General features: G+C 36.0%; 3 protein-coding genes across 5 annotated transcripts; 1 reads left to right on the top strand and 2 right to left on the bottom strand.

The window, feature by feature from the left end:
• Positions 1 to 1,664: 1,664 nt before the first annotated feature.
• Positions 1,665 to 3,192, top strand: LOC145219733 (uncharacterized). Its single transcript, XM_080087054.1, has 4 exons — positions 1,665 to 1,779; positions 1,862 to 1,987; positions 2,090 to 2,094; positions 2,236 to 3,192. Exons 1-4 carry the CDS (start codon positions 1,665 to 1,667, stop codon positions 3,190 to 3,192), a joined length of 1,203 nt encoding a protein of 400 aa, XP_079943180.1.
• On the bottom strand, positions 1,987 to 4,738 carry LOC145220459 (uncharacterized). The gene is made up of 3 exons (XM_080087665.1): positions 4,477 to 4,738; positions 4,145 to 4,401; positions 1,987 to 4,035 (listed from the first exon to the last, which is right to left on the bottom strand). The coding sequence occupies exons 1-3, from the start codon at positions 4,694 to 4,696 to the stop codon at positions 3,367 to 3,369; spliced, it is 1,146 nt and encodes a 381-aa protein (XP_079943791.1). The 5' UTR covers positions 4,697 to 4,738; the 3' UTR covers positions 1,987 to 3,366.
• Positions 4,739 to 7,563: 2,825 nt separating this feature from the next.
• LOC145217615 (zinc finger BED domain-containing protein 5-like) lies at positions 7,564 to 15,256 on the bottom strand. 3 transcript variants are annotated; one of them, XM_080084905.1, is made up of 2 exons: positions 14,998 to 15,256; positions 7,564 to 11,554 (listed from the first exon to the last, which is right to left on the bottom strand). In XM_080084905.1, exon 2 carries the CDS (start codon positions 9,029 to 9,031, stop codon positions 7,583 to 7,585), a length of 1,449 nt encoding a protein of 482 aa, XP_079941031.1. In that variant the 5' UTR covers positions 9,032 to 11,554; positions 14,998 to 15,256; the 3' UTR covers positions 7,564 to 7,582. The 3 variants fall into 3 exon arrangements, with proteins under 3 accessions (XP_079941031.1, XP_079941032.1, XP_079941030.1); XM_080084906.1 differs by lacking the exon at positions 14,998 to 15,256 and having other exon boundaries at positions 7,564 to 7,926; positions 8,083 to 13,080; XM_080084904.1 differs by lacking the exon at positions 14,998 to 15,256 and having other exon boundaries at positions 7,564 to 11,276; positions 11,381 to 13,080.
• Between the last annotated feature and the right edge of the window lie 1,675 nt (positions 15,257 to 16,931).

Raw genomic sequence — 16,931 nt, 5'->3', positions numbered from 1 at the left:
TAGATCTGAAATGGTTGGATATAATAGAAAGCCCTCAAGTGCAATTATCTACAAACAATAAAGTAAGTGTCACATATAACAACCAAAACTTCTACACACTGATAACATGTTTGCTTGTACAGATTCAGCAATCATAATGTTCATTGAATATTTACCACATGAGGCTTTTGGAGGAATCCAACTTCTTTAAAAGTTTCCTCCATTTTCCGTTATCCACGTTTTAAAAAGTGGAGCCAACTGCCTTACTAGGTTCCGTACATGAATCAACAAAAAACTACTAAGAATATGTATGAGGAAATATATATTAAATTTACCTGGCGACTCCGCGACTTGGAAATTTCTTTTTGGATTTCCATTTTTAAAGATGAGAAGAGCAAACTCTCATTTTTGTCTCCATCTTCTGCCAGAAACCCCGCAATTTCACATTTTAATACGCCAAATATCGCGATAGTGTGTTTTGTTTACTTATGAGAATAATACACAAAAATGCCGGGAAGGTGTCGAGGCTTTTTCGACAAATATCAAATGATAGTTTACAACACATACTGGAAACAAACGTTATGCTTGCAAAGTTACATTTTTCCATTGCATAATGCTTAGCCAAACCGAAGTACCAAAATGATGATTTAAAAAGGCACGTGACCGCGACAAACCCGCGTAATTGCTGGTTGTTGCGTGAGACAGGATGAGAACTAGGGTTTTTCCAATTTGCCACTCTGGCTTATCCCAGGTTTCCGGGACGAAACAAATATAATCCCAATTTTATTTGATTTTGTCAATCATTTGTTTGGTTGTTTGTTTCATTTTTGTTTCTAGCGGTCGAGCAAAGCATAAATTATGTTTCCTCCGTCGAGCTACCTGTAATATTCCAACTTATTTGAATGATTATTTGTTAAATCTTTTTTTTACATTAAAAATCTTTTTTTATTAAAATCAGTTTTCAATTTGTGCGGTTAGTAAGTTTTGAAACTAATTAAATTAATTCAAACCAACCCATCAGGTTCCGCTGAGAGGGGACAATGCCACTCAAAATAATGGAGCGGGTATCGGGGAAAATACATCAATTCCTGGATTTTTACAAACTGGAGAGCCATAACGTGGGTTCTTTGATCTATTCGCAACAGCAGAACTATCTATTTAATGAGAACGTTGTGGGCATCCGCGCGAGTGACGGGTTCCGTTCGTCGTTTTGGTCTGTGTATACATTCTGAGGTTTCGAGTCACAATTCTATTTTACCATTCGATTTGGATTTAGGTGGAATCACCGCGTCCAGACAAGTTTAAATTTTACTACTGTCGGTGTCTGCTAAACAAACAAAACTATAACCCAAGTCGGTCTATTCTAGAATTTAATTTCGAATGAAATCTAGTAAGTGCATTCCTTAACAAACTGAATTACTGTGTTAGCAATTAATAACTTGGATTTTGATTTTCTTTTAACTTGCGTCATTCAAATCAATGGGGAACCCGCAGCTGCTATCCACTAGGTGGGGTTGGGTCCTAAACATTCCCGCGGTTTTTGTGGAGTATTGGCGTATGCAGGATAAAAACGGCCGTGCGTTAATTTTTAGAATATTTATAATGCCACAGTATTGTTGTGTGCCACTTTGCAAAAGCCGAACCGGTGGACATAGGTTTCCCACAGATTCGCAATTGCGACTTGAATGGCGAATCGCCATAAAAAGAGACACAAACGTCGGAAACAGCTTTGGCAACCCGGACCCCATGATCGCGTTTGTAAAAGGCATTTCAAAGCTTCAGACTTTATTACAACAAAAGGTTTGTGATTTGAGATTATTTGTAATGTTATCGCTTATAATAATTAGTATTTGAATATCACCAAAGTTTTATGTTGTTGCAGGAAAACAAGTTTACTTGACAAAATCGGCTGTCCCCTCCATTTTTGATTTCAAGGTGAACAAAAGCCCATCAAACAGATTGTCTCGAAACTGGAGAAAAGAATTTCCTTCTGTTCTCATGGCCAATGGTATTTTTTCACAGAAAAAGCAGAAGCACAACTTAGTTATATTATCACTGTTTTAGTGTTTACAAAGCAGTCAAAACAAAATGATAATTTTATTAATCGCAGATAAAGTTAGTAGCTTAGGTAGACACTCAATCACTGGAGTGAGATAATATGTGACAAAGTTGACACAAACAATTTTTTGGCAGATTTTAATGTTCAGCAAGAGATTGTTATTGAAAGCTCTGAAGAAACTTATAAAAAAGAAGTAGACTTGTCCTCATCAGTTTTATTACGACAAAGCAAATCTACACAAAGTGATCTTACCCTGTCTGCTTCCCCCCCTCCTACAGCACAAGGAAAATGATTCAGCAATACAATATTACACTGGATTTAACAACTACAGACATTTTAAATTTTTCTTTGATGTTCTTGGCCCAGCAGCTTTTGATTTGAATTATAAATGTGCCACACTTCAACCTGAAGAGCAGTTGTTTTTAACTATAATGAAGCTTAGGCAAGGCAAAGATGATTTTGAGCTTAGTTTAATGTTCCATGTTTCTGAAACTGTTGTATCAGCCATCTTTAACACTTGGATTAACTTCATTTATTTTCAACTGTCTGAAATAGATGTTTGGCCCAGTCAAGAAGTTATACAACAACACATGCCAAAAGATTTTCGAAAAAAATTTAACACTACCAGAGTCATTCTTGATGCAACTGAAATACCCATACACAAGCCTTCCAATGTTGAAGCCCAAAGTTCTACCTTTTCTAGTTATAAAAACAAAAATACTTTGAAAGTAATGGTTGGATGTTCGCCCAGTGGTTTAATTAGCTACATTTCTGATGCTTATGGAGGTCGCACCACAGACAGGCAAATTATTGAAAGAAGTAGCTTATTAAACCCAGGAAAGTTTAACCCTGGGGACAGCATCATGGCAGACAGAGGAATAATGGTGCAAGACCTGTTTGCATCACAAGATGTTTATGTCAACACACCTCACCTGCTGAGGGGAAAGAATCAGCTTACAGAAGAAGAAATTATAGCAGATCGTCGTGTATCATCAAAAAGAATCCATGTTGAAAGAGTAATAGGTCTTTGCAAAACTTTCAAAATTCTCAAAAGTGATCTGCATCATACAAAACTGCATTTAGGGTCAAAAATTTTATTTGTGTGTTTTATGCTCGTGAACTTTAGAAATAGTGTCGTTAGCAAACTTGCATGAGACCTATTGGCTAGTTTCAAGTGTATCTTTCACAAAATATGTCTTGCAGTTTTATATAGCATCACAATTGCAAACAGAATAAAAAAGTATTTTGTCGTGTTAGTAGAGTGGTTTCTATCAATAACTTGGACCAACAAAGCAGTTGAACAACATAAAAACCGCCAGGTTCTTTTTTTAATTTAAGTATGAAGAGTTTTTCACAATGTACGGTTTGTACACACTTGTATAAAAATCGTCAAGCTTCGGGAGCAAATTATTTTGCCAATAAGTATTGTCAAATTTAATTTTTTGTACAAACAACTTTTCACTTTGTGCGATGTAAACAATAAAAAAACAAAATTCTCGTTCAGATATTGCTAACTGGCCTTGAACTTGGCTATAATAGCCATGGGATGGCTTGAGAGTGATTTTTTGGTGTTCATTATAGTGTAAAAATGAGCAATTCTCTCCAGGCTTAATATCAGTATCATTTCGCATTTTATATGGACATTTTACTTCAACAATATGTTGTTCATCAATAACACCATCTGGAGTAGCAGCAAGAAAAGGCCATTTTGGGTTTATGAACAAACCACAGTGATTGACATGAATAGAATATTTTTTTTCAAAACAGTTTATAGCTGATGATTCATATTTCCTGCCATAAACAACTGCAGCAGTATTCAATTCTGGGGGGTTCAAAATGTTTTCAGACAGTTTTAGCAAATCCTTTCTTTCTGTCGCATGAGACACTTCACCAAATTTACTCGCAGTGAGTCGCCATTCCCGTTGCAAGTGCCACACTTCACTTCTTATTTGGCTCCTGGATTGCCTTTCTATTACACTTGCTTTTGTTGAATTAATCTAAATATATATATTTGTGTACATGTACAAATAGACGGTGTAGTGAGTTGAAAAAGAAACAAAATCACATCCAAATATTTTTAATATGTGACAAACAATGCTTTCTTACCTTCAGAAAGCTATCAATCCAGTATTCAGTAAATGGTCGTTCCAGATAGTCATGGTCAAATGTAGCAGCCCTAAGATTTGCCCTCTTGTACAAATAACGCAAAGGAACAGTTGTGTTTGAATTGGCACAAAAATTAATCAATAAATTGCGAACATGATCCTCGTATCCACCTTGTTTGCGCAATTTAAATGGACGGGGGTCAGAATCAACAGAAGGATTGTCTCGCGAAATAATGGTATGTGCCCTTTTGGGTGATCCTGCAAAACATATCTCACATGTAGGAACCAATTTTGAGCAAGCTGGTTTGCCAGACAAAATAAAATATGACTTACCATGATAAGAATGAGCAGGCTTGTGAAAAGTCTGCAACATGTCGGTGCAGCTTGGTTCCAAATGCAAACTTCCCACATTTTTTAGGTTTTGAATTAAAAAAATTGCTGCTGCCACATGCTTGCATGTGCCGTGAGGTCCAGTACCAGATGGGCACTCACATTCTGTGTTAAGAATCTCATGTTTTCCTAATTTAATCCGAATGTAATATGATATCTGCATAAAACACTAGCATGGTTAGTGTGTTATCCCACAAATTTTGTAACTGGACTTACTTTCTTTTGCATAGATGCCCTACAAACAGCAGATACAAACAAAACTCCAGGCTCATGTGTGAAGTTTATGCTGCACATTGTGACTGTTTTGCTTTCAAACATTAACCTTCCTTTGGTTAGGGCCTTAACATCATTTGTGCACTGGCGATCACATGCCAACCTGTATCTAAAGTAGTTTTCTACTTGTGATTTTAAAATGGTGGGTAGTTGGTCTCTATATCCTAGAGTCAATTGTTTGAATCCATGATTTGGCCAGTTTGGTTGCAAAGCAGGGGGTTTAATGACCGGTGTTCCCTTAAAATCAAGATTCCTTTCATATGCATCTAATCTAAACACATAAAATAATGATGCTTTATAGTACTTGTTTTTAAACAGTAATTTGCCGAGATAAAATAAAGTTCATGTCTTAATGTAAATTTAAACCTTTCTTGCAACTCGTGCTTTCTTCCAGTTATTTTTGCTCCACGTCTTCTAAGCTCTGCCTGAAGTTGTTTTATAAAGTAAGCATTTTGCGAACATAAAGGCCTGCAATCAACATTCACATTACAAACACACTTTTTAAAATATATCATATATTTATATTTAGTCACCTCAAATAGAAAGTAAAACTTTACTTACTAACTCCGTTTTCCGTTACTATAATATAGTATATGCTGATTACTGAATATCTACTGAACTGAACTGAACGGCGTTTGCGAGGCAACCAGGACCCCAATGGAAGTTTTTTTATTTTCACACTGTTTCGAACAAAGGTCTCCCATTGTAGTCATTTTTCTACTAAATAAACTGTGAAAAATAAATTGTACAAATGTTGGACAAAATATATTTGTTTGTAGGATCAAACTAAGACAACACTTTTTTCAAAGCCAAATGTATTTAAATGTGATACTAATCTTTTTATAATCCAATGGACCGTGCAACATTTTTTTCATAAACCATAAGATTTCCTAATAATGTGCGTCGACATGTGTCTTTTCAAAACTCTTTGTTAACTGTGTGAATCAAGGTGTGTCTTTTCAGAACTCTACGTCGAGCAAAGCTTTTTGCACAAACATCGCATCGATGAGGTTTTTCTCTGGTGGGTGTGTGGGTCAACATGTGTGTTTCCAGATTTCCATGTTGTACGTACGGATGGCCCGATAGTACTGTATCGGCGCCGATACCCGATGCTTCGAGCAGTATTGGTACTCGTCCGATACTTTAGCGGTATCGGTACAAGCACAAGTACAGATACTTTTTTTGAGACTTTATCATGTGTAAAATTGAAAATGAAAGAAGGCAAAAAAACAACAACCATCGGCTGTGATAAAATATTTATGGGACTACATTTATAAAACGCGTTCGTTTTGGAGTTAATGAAATAAGATGACCTAATTCGCTACAGCGACTTAATGCCGCAACACGTTTTTTAGGCCCGCGTTAATTGCGAGCGAGCGTCACAACGCAGTAAGTTCATTGCAGATGGCCAAGTGTATTTAGACATTTCCAGTGTTATCAGTGACAAATTATTTTCTACTTGTAAAAATGGCTGGCTTGGGGTGCTGCCCCCACAAATTTTAGCCTTTACTGAACATATATAAGTTGGCAATATATTGAAAAGCTACATTTCTAGTTTTCTAGCCATTTGTTTTGTGTAGAAAAACAAGTAATACAAATCTTAACTAGCAACTCCATTGTGACGTAATTTTTGTTACGCAATAATGTACACGAGTGTAAACAGCAGACGGCATCATTTGTGTATTTTGTTTACTTGCACAGCGACGGGCCAAACACAATAACGTACAGTAATAATGTGAAAAACACACGTGGCACAGCTTCGAAACGAAGCGGTTGTAAATACGGTAAAACACAACAGGAATATAGAAAAAATAGATATAAATGAGTCGAAAAAGGTCGAAGTATTTCAGTTCGACAACAAAAATTGTCATGTTTCATTTAAGTAAATTTAGTCACAGTTCAACATATTCTATGACACTTCACAGATTATTGTCACACAAAAAAACTAGCCATACAGCTTTTTATTGGTATCATAACTAACAAATTTAACAACCACATTACATTGGTTTCAGAACTTGTTCATTTAAACATCTTTCTTGAATTTTTGTGTACAGACTATTAATTGTATTTTAGTTTCTTAACTGCTATAATTGCTGCTTGCTGGCAAATAGCTTATAATTCCTTTTTTAAGGGCAAAACGCCTTCAAGCTTTAAAATTTGCAACACTCTCACTTAAATTTAAACCATATTTTTAAATCTTGTGCTTCCTTTTTCCAACCAAAATGAATTATGAAGTTATAGTTTGGGCATGATAATTGATAGCTTTTTCCTTAATCCCAAATTATAACTAAGAAACTGTTTTTCTATTTAGTACTAGCACTGCAAGTGCAAGTCTTTTGGAAATATTGGTAAAATTGGCATCTTTTTCAGTGTTAAAAAGAACTGTTTTGCCTTTGAAGGAATCATGGAAAGAGCAAAATAGATTTTTCATCCTAGTAATTTAACTTGTCAAAACATCATCTCTAGATTAATTATTTTCATAGTAATCATAAACATCAGATCTACAGAAACATTTTCATTTGAGTAACTAGCTTTTCTTTGTCAACAATAGGATGTGCTTGGTGTCACTACTATCTTGTCTGTAGAATGTTCATTCTTACTTCCTGTGAAGCAGTTTAGCAGCTACTGTTTAGACCAGTGGTTCTCAAACTTTTTACAGTCTAAGCGCACTTACAATACTACAAATAATTCTGGGCACACTTTATACAAAAATGCACTAAAATGTCATAATTAAGTCAAATAAATAAAACTCAAAAATAAAGAAATTATCTTTTTATTAATGGGAAACATGTGCTTGATGAGCCTGTGAGATTTTCTCAATGTTCGGTCTTATGTTTGAGAGGCAAACTCTCATTTCCTCATCGATGCATTCCAGAGTTCCTCTCTTTTTACACTTAATTGTGGCGAGGTTAGAAAAGCCAAGTTCACATAAATATGACGTTGAAAATTGCAATAAAACAGTCAGTGCTTTTTTAGATATCGCGACATGTTCTTTTCTGATAGAAATCCAAAAAGCTTCAAGAGACCACTCTTTGTATTTCATCATCAATCCACGATCTGTGGACACAGCTGCCAGTTCTTCTTCTTCTGTCAGTGTTAAACTATATTCAGAGGTACTTTCTAAAAAAGGATTTCTAATCCAGTCATATTGCGCAGTGTTAAGTGATGGAAAGTAAAAATTCATTTTTTCTTCTAAAGTTGATAAATGTTCAATTACAAGTGGAAGGATTTCAGTTTTGCAAGTATTAGTTACCAATGGGAACATTTCTAAACTACCTTTAATCGCTGCACTTTTCCAAACGTGTAATTTTTTCTGAAACGCTTTTATCTTGTCAGTGGATGTAAGAACGTTTTGCCCTTTCCCTTGTATACTGGTGTTCAAAATATTGAGATGCTGAAATATATCTGCCAAATATTGTAATTTAGCAATCCAAAATTTACACTGCAAGAGGTCACAAAAATATGACTGCTTCATTGCTTCAAAAAATACAAGAAGTTCTTGTCTTAACTCGTGTACACGAGTAAGCACTTTGCCTCTTGATAGCCACCTCACCTCGGTATGTAAAAGTAATCGTTTGTGTTGAGATTCCATATTGGTACAGATTTTTTCAAATAGCCGCGATTTTGCAGGTCTTACTTTTATAAAGTTTACCATCTTTAAAACTTCATCTAAGACCTCTCTTAAATTCTCTCCTAAGGTTTTTGACATCAAGGCCTCTCTATGCAGAAAGCAGTGAGTTACAATAACATTTTCGTTTTTCTTCTTTATAAAAGATACAAGTCCCTTGATACAACCTACCATAGAAGGTGCTCCATCTGTGCAAATGCCTACACACGATTTCCACGATAACTGCCACTTATCGAGGTAGTCATTCAGAATGTTAAAAACGTCCTCACCTTTAGTAGTCACACTTAATTCTTTGCAAAAAAGAAACTGGTTTGTTATTTCGTTTTCGTTAATAAAACGAACGAATGCTATGAGTTGTGCCTTGTTGGTAATGTCGGTAGTTTCATCAACTTGCAGAGCAAAATCTGAAGAGTGGAGTTTATTACCACTTACATTTTTCTCAATATCAGAAGACATTTCCAGAATACGCCTGCGAACAGTATCGTCTGACAGAGGTATCTTGCTTATTTTTAATGCTGCTTCGTTTCCTAACATCGTACTGACAATCTTTTTGCAAGCAGGCAAAATAATTGACTCACCTAAAGTATGAGCTTTCATATTTTGAGCAATCAGTTCAGAGACTTGGTAAGAAGCAATTTGAACTTTATCAGAAACAGTCACTATACTCTTAAAGGAACTTGCTGTTTTTGTTGTTGCTCAGACATTCTCTGAAAATAGCTTATGGGTTTATCTTGTAGATCAAAGTGTTTATTTTTAAAATGTTTAGCAAGTTTACTAGGGACCATTGATTCATTGGCCATCTTCATTCCGCAAACTAAACATACAGGCAAAGGATTATCATGACTTCCGATCCAGGAAAACCCAAAACTTAGATAGCTATCATCATATTTACGAGTCGGTCGTGGTTTTGCTTTCTTACTAGTACATTTTTTTACGCTTAAATTTTGGTCACTTTCGGCGTCAACTTCATCAATGTCACGCTTTCTCTTAAGAAACTTATCCATATGTAAGAGTAAATTTTTCTAAAAAAAAAGATATTTACATCAACGAAATTTATTCTTAACTATAAAATCCGCATTACAGTTATTTACTACTATACTTCATTAATGACTACCTACAGTACACTACTATCAACACCTCTACCACCTTTTCTATGAACACTAACTCAGCAACTAGCAATTTCTTTCTGCTTTACAATTACATTCTGAATCTACTCCAACAGTAAAAAACACACATAGACAATTGCTATTGTGAGCAACAATAGAAATACAAGTTTTACCGAATGTCTGCGACCGTGCCTGAAATTATCGTAATAATGATGTTAAACGGAAGGAGCAGATAAGAAAATTGATCTAATATTTCTTTTTGTTTTTACTATTCTTTTTGTTTTTCTTATTAGAATACTTTTTAGGAATGCTGTTGGGCACACCTAGATAACCTCTGGGGCGCACCAGTGCGCCCGGGCACACCGTTTGAGAACCACTGGTTTAGACAAACAGTACATGTCCATTATATCAATACACATGATTGCACTTGATTGCAAATACTGTCCACATGGTGTGTTAAGAAATCCACACTTTAAATTGTCTTCACCCTTTTTTTTGTCTTCATTTCAAAATTCCTGTTGCTTGCAGTTGTTTGTTCTGCATTTGATATTGCCTGAATTTCAGTGAGGCAATTAACTTCACAGTCACAAATGTAATTTTTCTTTGGTAGCATTATAGGAACTAAAACTGAGTATTTCTTGTTGTTGCTTATTCCTGCATGACATTGGAGTAGCAGATGTTTTGTCCCATACTTTCACAAATCTTTTTAATTTAGTTATTTCATATAATGCATAATTGTGACTTTTCAAGGTGTTAGATTACCTTTTTTCTTTTTCAAGGTGTTAGATACACTTTTTTAATTCAATGATAACTGTAAAAACTGAAACTCACTTGCAGTCATCTTAAAAAGTCACGACTAACAGTCAAACAATAAATTTAATGATAGCAAAATAATTATTTAACTGCACTCACTGTCGAACTTAAAAACACAGTACACGGGTTTGGCTTTGGAGCTCACTGACGCGAAGCAGACCACACAACTAGCGCTACGTCACGGGAGGGGCTGCCCGAGCCACAGCCCCCTCTCGCCTATTACGCCCGGCATGTAGCTTTTCCAAGTGCGCATGCGCACAACTGAAAACGTCATGAAACGTCACGAAACTGGAGCTGCAGCTCCGCCATAGATAACTTATCATTATTTTTATTTTATTTTTAATAATACAAATTTTTTATTAATTTTATTTTAATAAAATGCCGATTGATGCCATAAAAGTTATTCTTAGTATACACTGATCAAACATAAAAACTATATGTAAAGATTGTTTTGTATAACAACTTGGAATAGGAATGTCAAGTAAAAATACTGGGGGTGCTGCAGCCCCCTCGCACGAGCCGCCCCTGGCGAAACTGATTTGTCTAAATGCACATGCAATCATTGTGGTGCAATTCTTGCCCGTGGTGGTAATAGTTCTAGGTCATGGTCCACTTCCAACCAGCTAAAACATCTTCAGTGTAGGCATAGAGACATTTTTCTGTCTATGAGAGCAGCAGAAGTCAGTCAGGTTGGAAACCAAACAGTTGGGAATAAAAATCAAGCAGACATAAGATGTTCGCTTTCGAAACTTAGAAGGCTGGCCAAAGTCAGCCCAAAACACAAACAGTTAGAAAGAAGTTTGTGCACAATGATATGCAACCATTCAGCATAGTTGAACATGAAGGTTTCAAAATTTTTTGTCAAGTTGCTTGTCCACGTTTTCAACTGCCAAAGCGCCAAGATATTTCCTTTGTTTTGGTGCCTGGTTTATACACAGAAATTAAAAAAAAATTGAGAAAAGTTTATTTAATGTACATAGTGTGTCTGTGACCACAGATATTTGGAGTTCATGTCAAGTAAGCATACCTTTGAGTTAGTTGATGTGATATGGATTTAATTCTTGTTACATCAAATTTTTTGGACAGAAGGCTATCTTAGTGTAACATTGCATTGGATTGATGAGGATTTTGTGAGACAAAACAAAGTTATTGGTGCTGTAGGTTTTCCAGGCAGTCACACAGGGGAGGCGATTTCCAATGCCTTAAAAGATATTTTTGTTGAATGGAAAAGTTTGTGCGATATTAAGAGATGGTGCCAGTAATATGGTGTGTGCAGGTAAGTAGGGAGGACTAGACTATGTTATTGGGTTTATAAGTATACAGCCTTAACAATCAGTTTTTATTTAGAAAATTGGAAATTGCAAGCTTCAGTTGCTCAGCCCATGTGTTAAATCTAATTGTATCAAATTGTATCAAAAGGGTTGGACTCCCAGAAAGTAGTTAAGGATTTATTGGCGAAATTACGTCGGATATGTGGGCACTTCCAACTTTCCACATTGGCCAGTTCCAATTTCAAAAAGTTTCAAGAGTGCAGTGGAACAATTCCACTCAAACTTGTGATTGACAATAATACACGCTGGAATCCCACTCTGGCAATGTTGGAGCCTGGAGGTAAGACGTTTTGCAGCATGTAAAAGTTGTGACCAAGTGTCGAAATCTTTTCAGCACTTCCAGAGACTCAAAGTTCCTTTAGTTCAGTATGCATCTGAATTTGACCTGCCTTGTGACATAAGAGATGGTGATTGGGTACAAATCACAAAGTTAATAGAACTTCTTGGGCCATTCAAAACTGCAAGTGAGCAAAGAAGATGGTTTTGCCTCTGAAATTTTTCCAACAGTGATGGCTGTTTCAAAACAACTGGAAATGCTTAGCATGCCAGGAATTGAAACGATGAAAGGGACAATATTAGCGGTAGGTTTGTGGTAGGAGTTAAGTATGTGTATTGAGCTCATATTATGTTTGTTTACAGGACATTGAACGTAGAATTCAGGGATTTGATAAACAGCTGATTATGGTCACATTTTTGGACCCTCGGTATGTTTTTGCATTAAACTTTGGATTAAAGGTTTTCTCACACTTTTTGTTTGTTTAGATTTAAGGATAGACCTTTCAATGATTTGATGAAAGGTGTTGGGAGAACACTGATTCAACAAGCAATCAAAAAAGAGGAAAAGGGGCCAAGCAATATTTACGTGTACAGAAATAAATGAGGACCAGTCATCTTCTGATGAGGAACCTGCCCAGCAAAAAGAAAATTCAAATGTCCACAAAAGCAACATAACTAGTTTGTGGAGTAGCCTTAACTTGTCAAACACAGAGGACAGGGACAGTAGCAATGCAGTTGATTTTTTATTATTTCTACCTTCGGTCTCCAGTTGTGGACACTGGGGAAAGTGTTTGTGAATTTTGGAAGCTTAACAAAGCAAATTTTCCTGCATTATTTGATTTAGCAAAATGTTTTTTTTTAGGCCTGCCATCCAGTAGTGTTGCTTGTGAGCGATTATTTTCTGTCGCTGGTAATATTGTGTCTCCTTTAAGAAACCGTTTGTCCCCAGAAAATGTAAAGTTATTGTCATCAAGCACAATGTGTGAAATGATAACTGATTACTCATTTCAATTTCTGATTACTGTAAAAAAATGTTTAGTGTCAGTAGTTTAGTGTTGTTTCTTGGTGCTAAGATTAAAATAGTGTGTTTTGTTGTTTTGTTTAAGTGATTTATTAGACTGAGTGTGTTGTCAAATTAACTGTGATGGTAAAAAAAAAAAACTCTTCGGTGTGTGTCAACATATGTCTTTTCAAATTTCCACTTTGGGTAAATCTTTTTTGACAAACAGCGCATCGATGAGGTTTTTCATTGGTGTGTACCGACATGTTTTTTTTTTTAAGTTTCTCGATGGCGAAATCTTTTTTCACAAATATCACAACGATGAGTTTTTTCGTTGCCGTGTGTCATCATGTGCCTTTTCAAAATTCTTCCTTCGCGAAATACTTTTTCACAAACAGTACAACGATGAGATTTTTCGTTGGTGTGTGTCAACATATGTATCTTTAAATGACTACCTTGAGCAAATCTTTTTTCACAAACATCACATCGATAAGGTTTTTCGTTGGTATGTGTCTTTTTAAATGTGAACCCAAAGCAAATCTTTTTTCACAAGTATGACATTGATGGGGCTTCTCCTTAGTATGTGTCAACATGTGTCTTTTTAAATGTCCACTTTGGCCAAATGTTTTCTCACAAACATCACATCGATGAGTTTTCTTTCCAATATTAGGATTTGACTTCTGTGTTTCCAAATGTTTATCATTACTATTATTCTTTTCACAAACATCCCAAGTGTGGGCGCAAAGGTGATTTTTGAAACCATTTTTGGATGCAAAGCATCTTTTACAAAATTCGCATTGGTAATCACTTCCTTTTTTGCTAGTTTGTTGTTGGTTGGAAGTAGAGATGTACCGAATATTCGGTTTGCCGAATTTATTCGGCCGAATCGGTCATTTTTGCAAAGATTCGGTTTCGGCCGAATAATTTGTTGCGATTCGGCCGAAACCGAATTTTTTACGAACACAGATTTAAAGCGTTAAACATGTCTTTTCTGCTCATTAAGGTACCACGAAATCTTGTCAATTTTTATCTTTTTCAACACATTATCGTTTTTCCCACTGTAGTCAAAAAATTAGTAATTCATTGGCAGGTTGCCAATCATGCTTGAGGCATTTTAAACTCCACAGAACTGAAATGAGGACGAAACACGACTATTCTGCACTAGTTGCCTGGTAGATGAACGTTTTTTCATGTCTAACGCGTAGCGTACGACTTCGCGTGAGGTCATAATTGATTCGGTTGATTCGGCCGAATTTATTCGGCAAAACCGCCGAATATTCGGTTTCGGCCGAATCGAAATTTAGCCGATTCGGTACATCACTAGTTGGAAGATACTTGAAACGCTTTTTTCTTTTGCGAAGATGGTTGTTCAGATTCCGAATCCAGGGTTTTCATCTTTTCTTATTAGTTAAACAACTAAACATTAAACATCTAATGTTTGAAACATGATGACAGTTAACTATTTTGGCAATTAAAACAACTTAGTCAGGGAAAAAAGGCCCGCCATTGTTTGAACTGTTCTCCTATTGGATGCTAGAGACCTAAGCAGATCCAGATGGAAAGATTTTAACAACCTACGTGAGATGCTGTCGCACAGAAAATACCAACTACATGCTACACTTCTCGGTGATTGTGACGAATTAACACTATTGTAACGGTTCTATCTGCAGTGGCAACCAGCCAAATACCCGCAATATTTTATGGCTTTTCTAGAACAAAGGCACAGCCGCGTTCAGCAGGCTAGAAAACTAGCTTTCGATAATACATACTGATTTGGTGCAATATGCGCCAAATTTATCCTGCCAAATCAATATTATGTTCTTGACCGTTTTTGTGAAATATTACCTATATATTCAAATGAAGTTTTGGATTCTTATGTACTTTTGCGTCAATATCTAATTACCGTTTGCCCCTACATTCTATTTGAAAAATTTTTATTATTATTCGTATTTCTTTTCTAATAATTCTTTTGCTAACAACGAAATAAAATAACAATGTAATCAACCGTCCCGCTCGTGTATACATGGTCACACTCACCGAATAATGTAGTCCTGCGAGTGGAAATGCCAATACTTCATGAAACCTCGCTTGTGATAATAAGCTTCTTTCGCCAACACTGTAACAGCAGAAATCCCTAGCGTTCTGTTACATTATGTTTACATCAGCCTATGTAATATGAACTGCAATCGACTGCTGATTTTATTTCCCGCGATGTTTAAATGCCATTACTGATGTCTAAAAATGTTGTTAATACTTATGACGACTAAAGCATCAGTCACATTATTCTGTTGAGTAATTTTAGCTTGCAATAGAAAGGCATTTGCAGAAACAGCTGGTGCCAAAAAAACATCACTTTAGCTTTAGAGTTCTTTTTTTCATTTTCTTTTTTACATAAGGGTGTTAAAATGTTACATTATCTGTTTGTCGCAAAGCAAAAAGATTTAGAATGGGTGTCAACTAATTAGTGATATGGGAGATCAAACACACAACGATGCAGGCCAACATCCTCTCTACGTTCTAATTCTCCACAGGATTGTCGCACCTTTTTTCGCGTTTGTTTGATTTTACCTTAGAGGTTTGCGTTTGTAAATTGTTTCTTACTATCTAAACTTTTTTCCACTGCGGGCCGAAAACGTTTATTCGCGCGTGCGGCATAGTTTACATGCCCTAGTGCCATCTTCTCAAACTTAGCCCACGATGCGATTTTTATAGGGGCGCCAAGATACATCTTTTAGAAAAACCATTTAAAATCTGTTAAATTGTATAGTTAATCTCATCTTACAAGAAATGCTTATTACGTCACAAGTAACACAATAAGGCAATTGTTTGCGCACAATTAACACTTTTTGTTTTGTCTGTGACGTAATAAACTGGATTTAGATCAATCCTGGGCATTGCAATCCTATGAAAGTCGGTAATATTAATTTTACATGTAGTAACAGTAAACTTTCGTAAAGAGTAGATTAATTTTTGACAGTAACAAAGTTATAAATACGTTTTGGCAAACCTGAAAAATGGGATCGCGGGCCGTAGTTTGGTGACCCCTGTACTATATAGTCGGCTGCACATTCTTTATTTGTTCGCAATTTGGCATTAGAGATTGCCTTTACTTTGAGTGAATCAACAATTTCTGAGCAACATATGCGTAGTTTACAAGAATACTGGCAACGTGGCTCTGTGCGCGCGCCAAAAAAAATACTTTTTCGCAACTGATTATCAGTGTTGAAGTGGCTTTTTCTAACGATTGGAACTAACTTGACAGTAGCTTAAGACGGACTTATGATGTATATTGTTTTCAAAAAAACAAGACAAGCATCATCAGTGCTAATGTTTTTTAGGGGGGCGTGAGAATAAATAAATAGTGTCAAGTGGGGCACGACCGAAAAAGTTTAAGAATCCCTGCATTAGAGAGACATATTCCATAGTGTGCAAAGATTTCCCTCCCGAAGACTGATTAGAAAGTTCTTCATGCAAAACAATCGTTTTTGGAGGCTGTAATAAGAATAATGTGGGTTTAAAGAAGTTAGTATTTGTGCTTTTTATTTCTACAACTAACCACAAAGCATGGCAACAATCTCTTTCTACGGCGCTCATTTTCTACTCCATGAAAAGAAAAGGCTTTTACCACATTTCATTTGAAACCCAAGCAGGTCCTCTGCCCATCTTTGAACTAAATTCAAAGCACTTTCAGTCATGTTGCAGTCACCTTTAAAGTTTTGTCAAAGACAATGCCATATTAGTTTGCCTGTTTGCTACCTCTTCGGGGTCAGTCAGTATAGGATGTTACACAAGATTCCAAGTTGAAAAAACAGTCTGTGGCATCATTACCAGAACAAGGATGACCATCCATAAAAAAACAGGCTCTTCAGGACCCTGCGATTCAATATTACCTGACAACAAATCTCCTTGCAATGAAAAACTTTCTGTTTCGTGTTCTTGGGACACTGTATACCATGTTTTGGGAATTTCGT

This window comes from Phallusia mammillata, chromosome 3 (assembly GCF_965637545.1).
Source record: "Phallusia mammillata chromosome 3, kaPhaMamm4.hap1.1, whole genome shotgun sequence".
In the NCBI taxonomy this organism is placed as follows: domain Eukaryota; kingdom Metazoa; phylum Chordata; class Ascidiacea; order Phlebobranchia; family Ascidiidae; genus Phallusia; species Phallusia mammillata.
The sequence above is the reverse complement of the archived record's forward strand: the minus strand, read 5'-3'. Positions and strand labels throughout refer to the sequence as shown.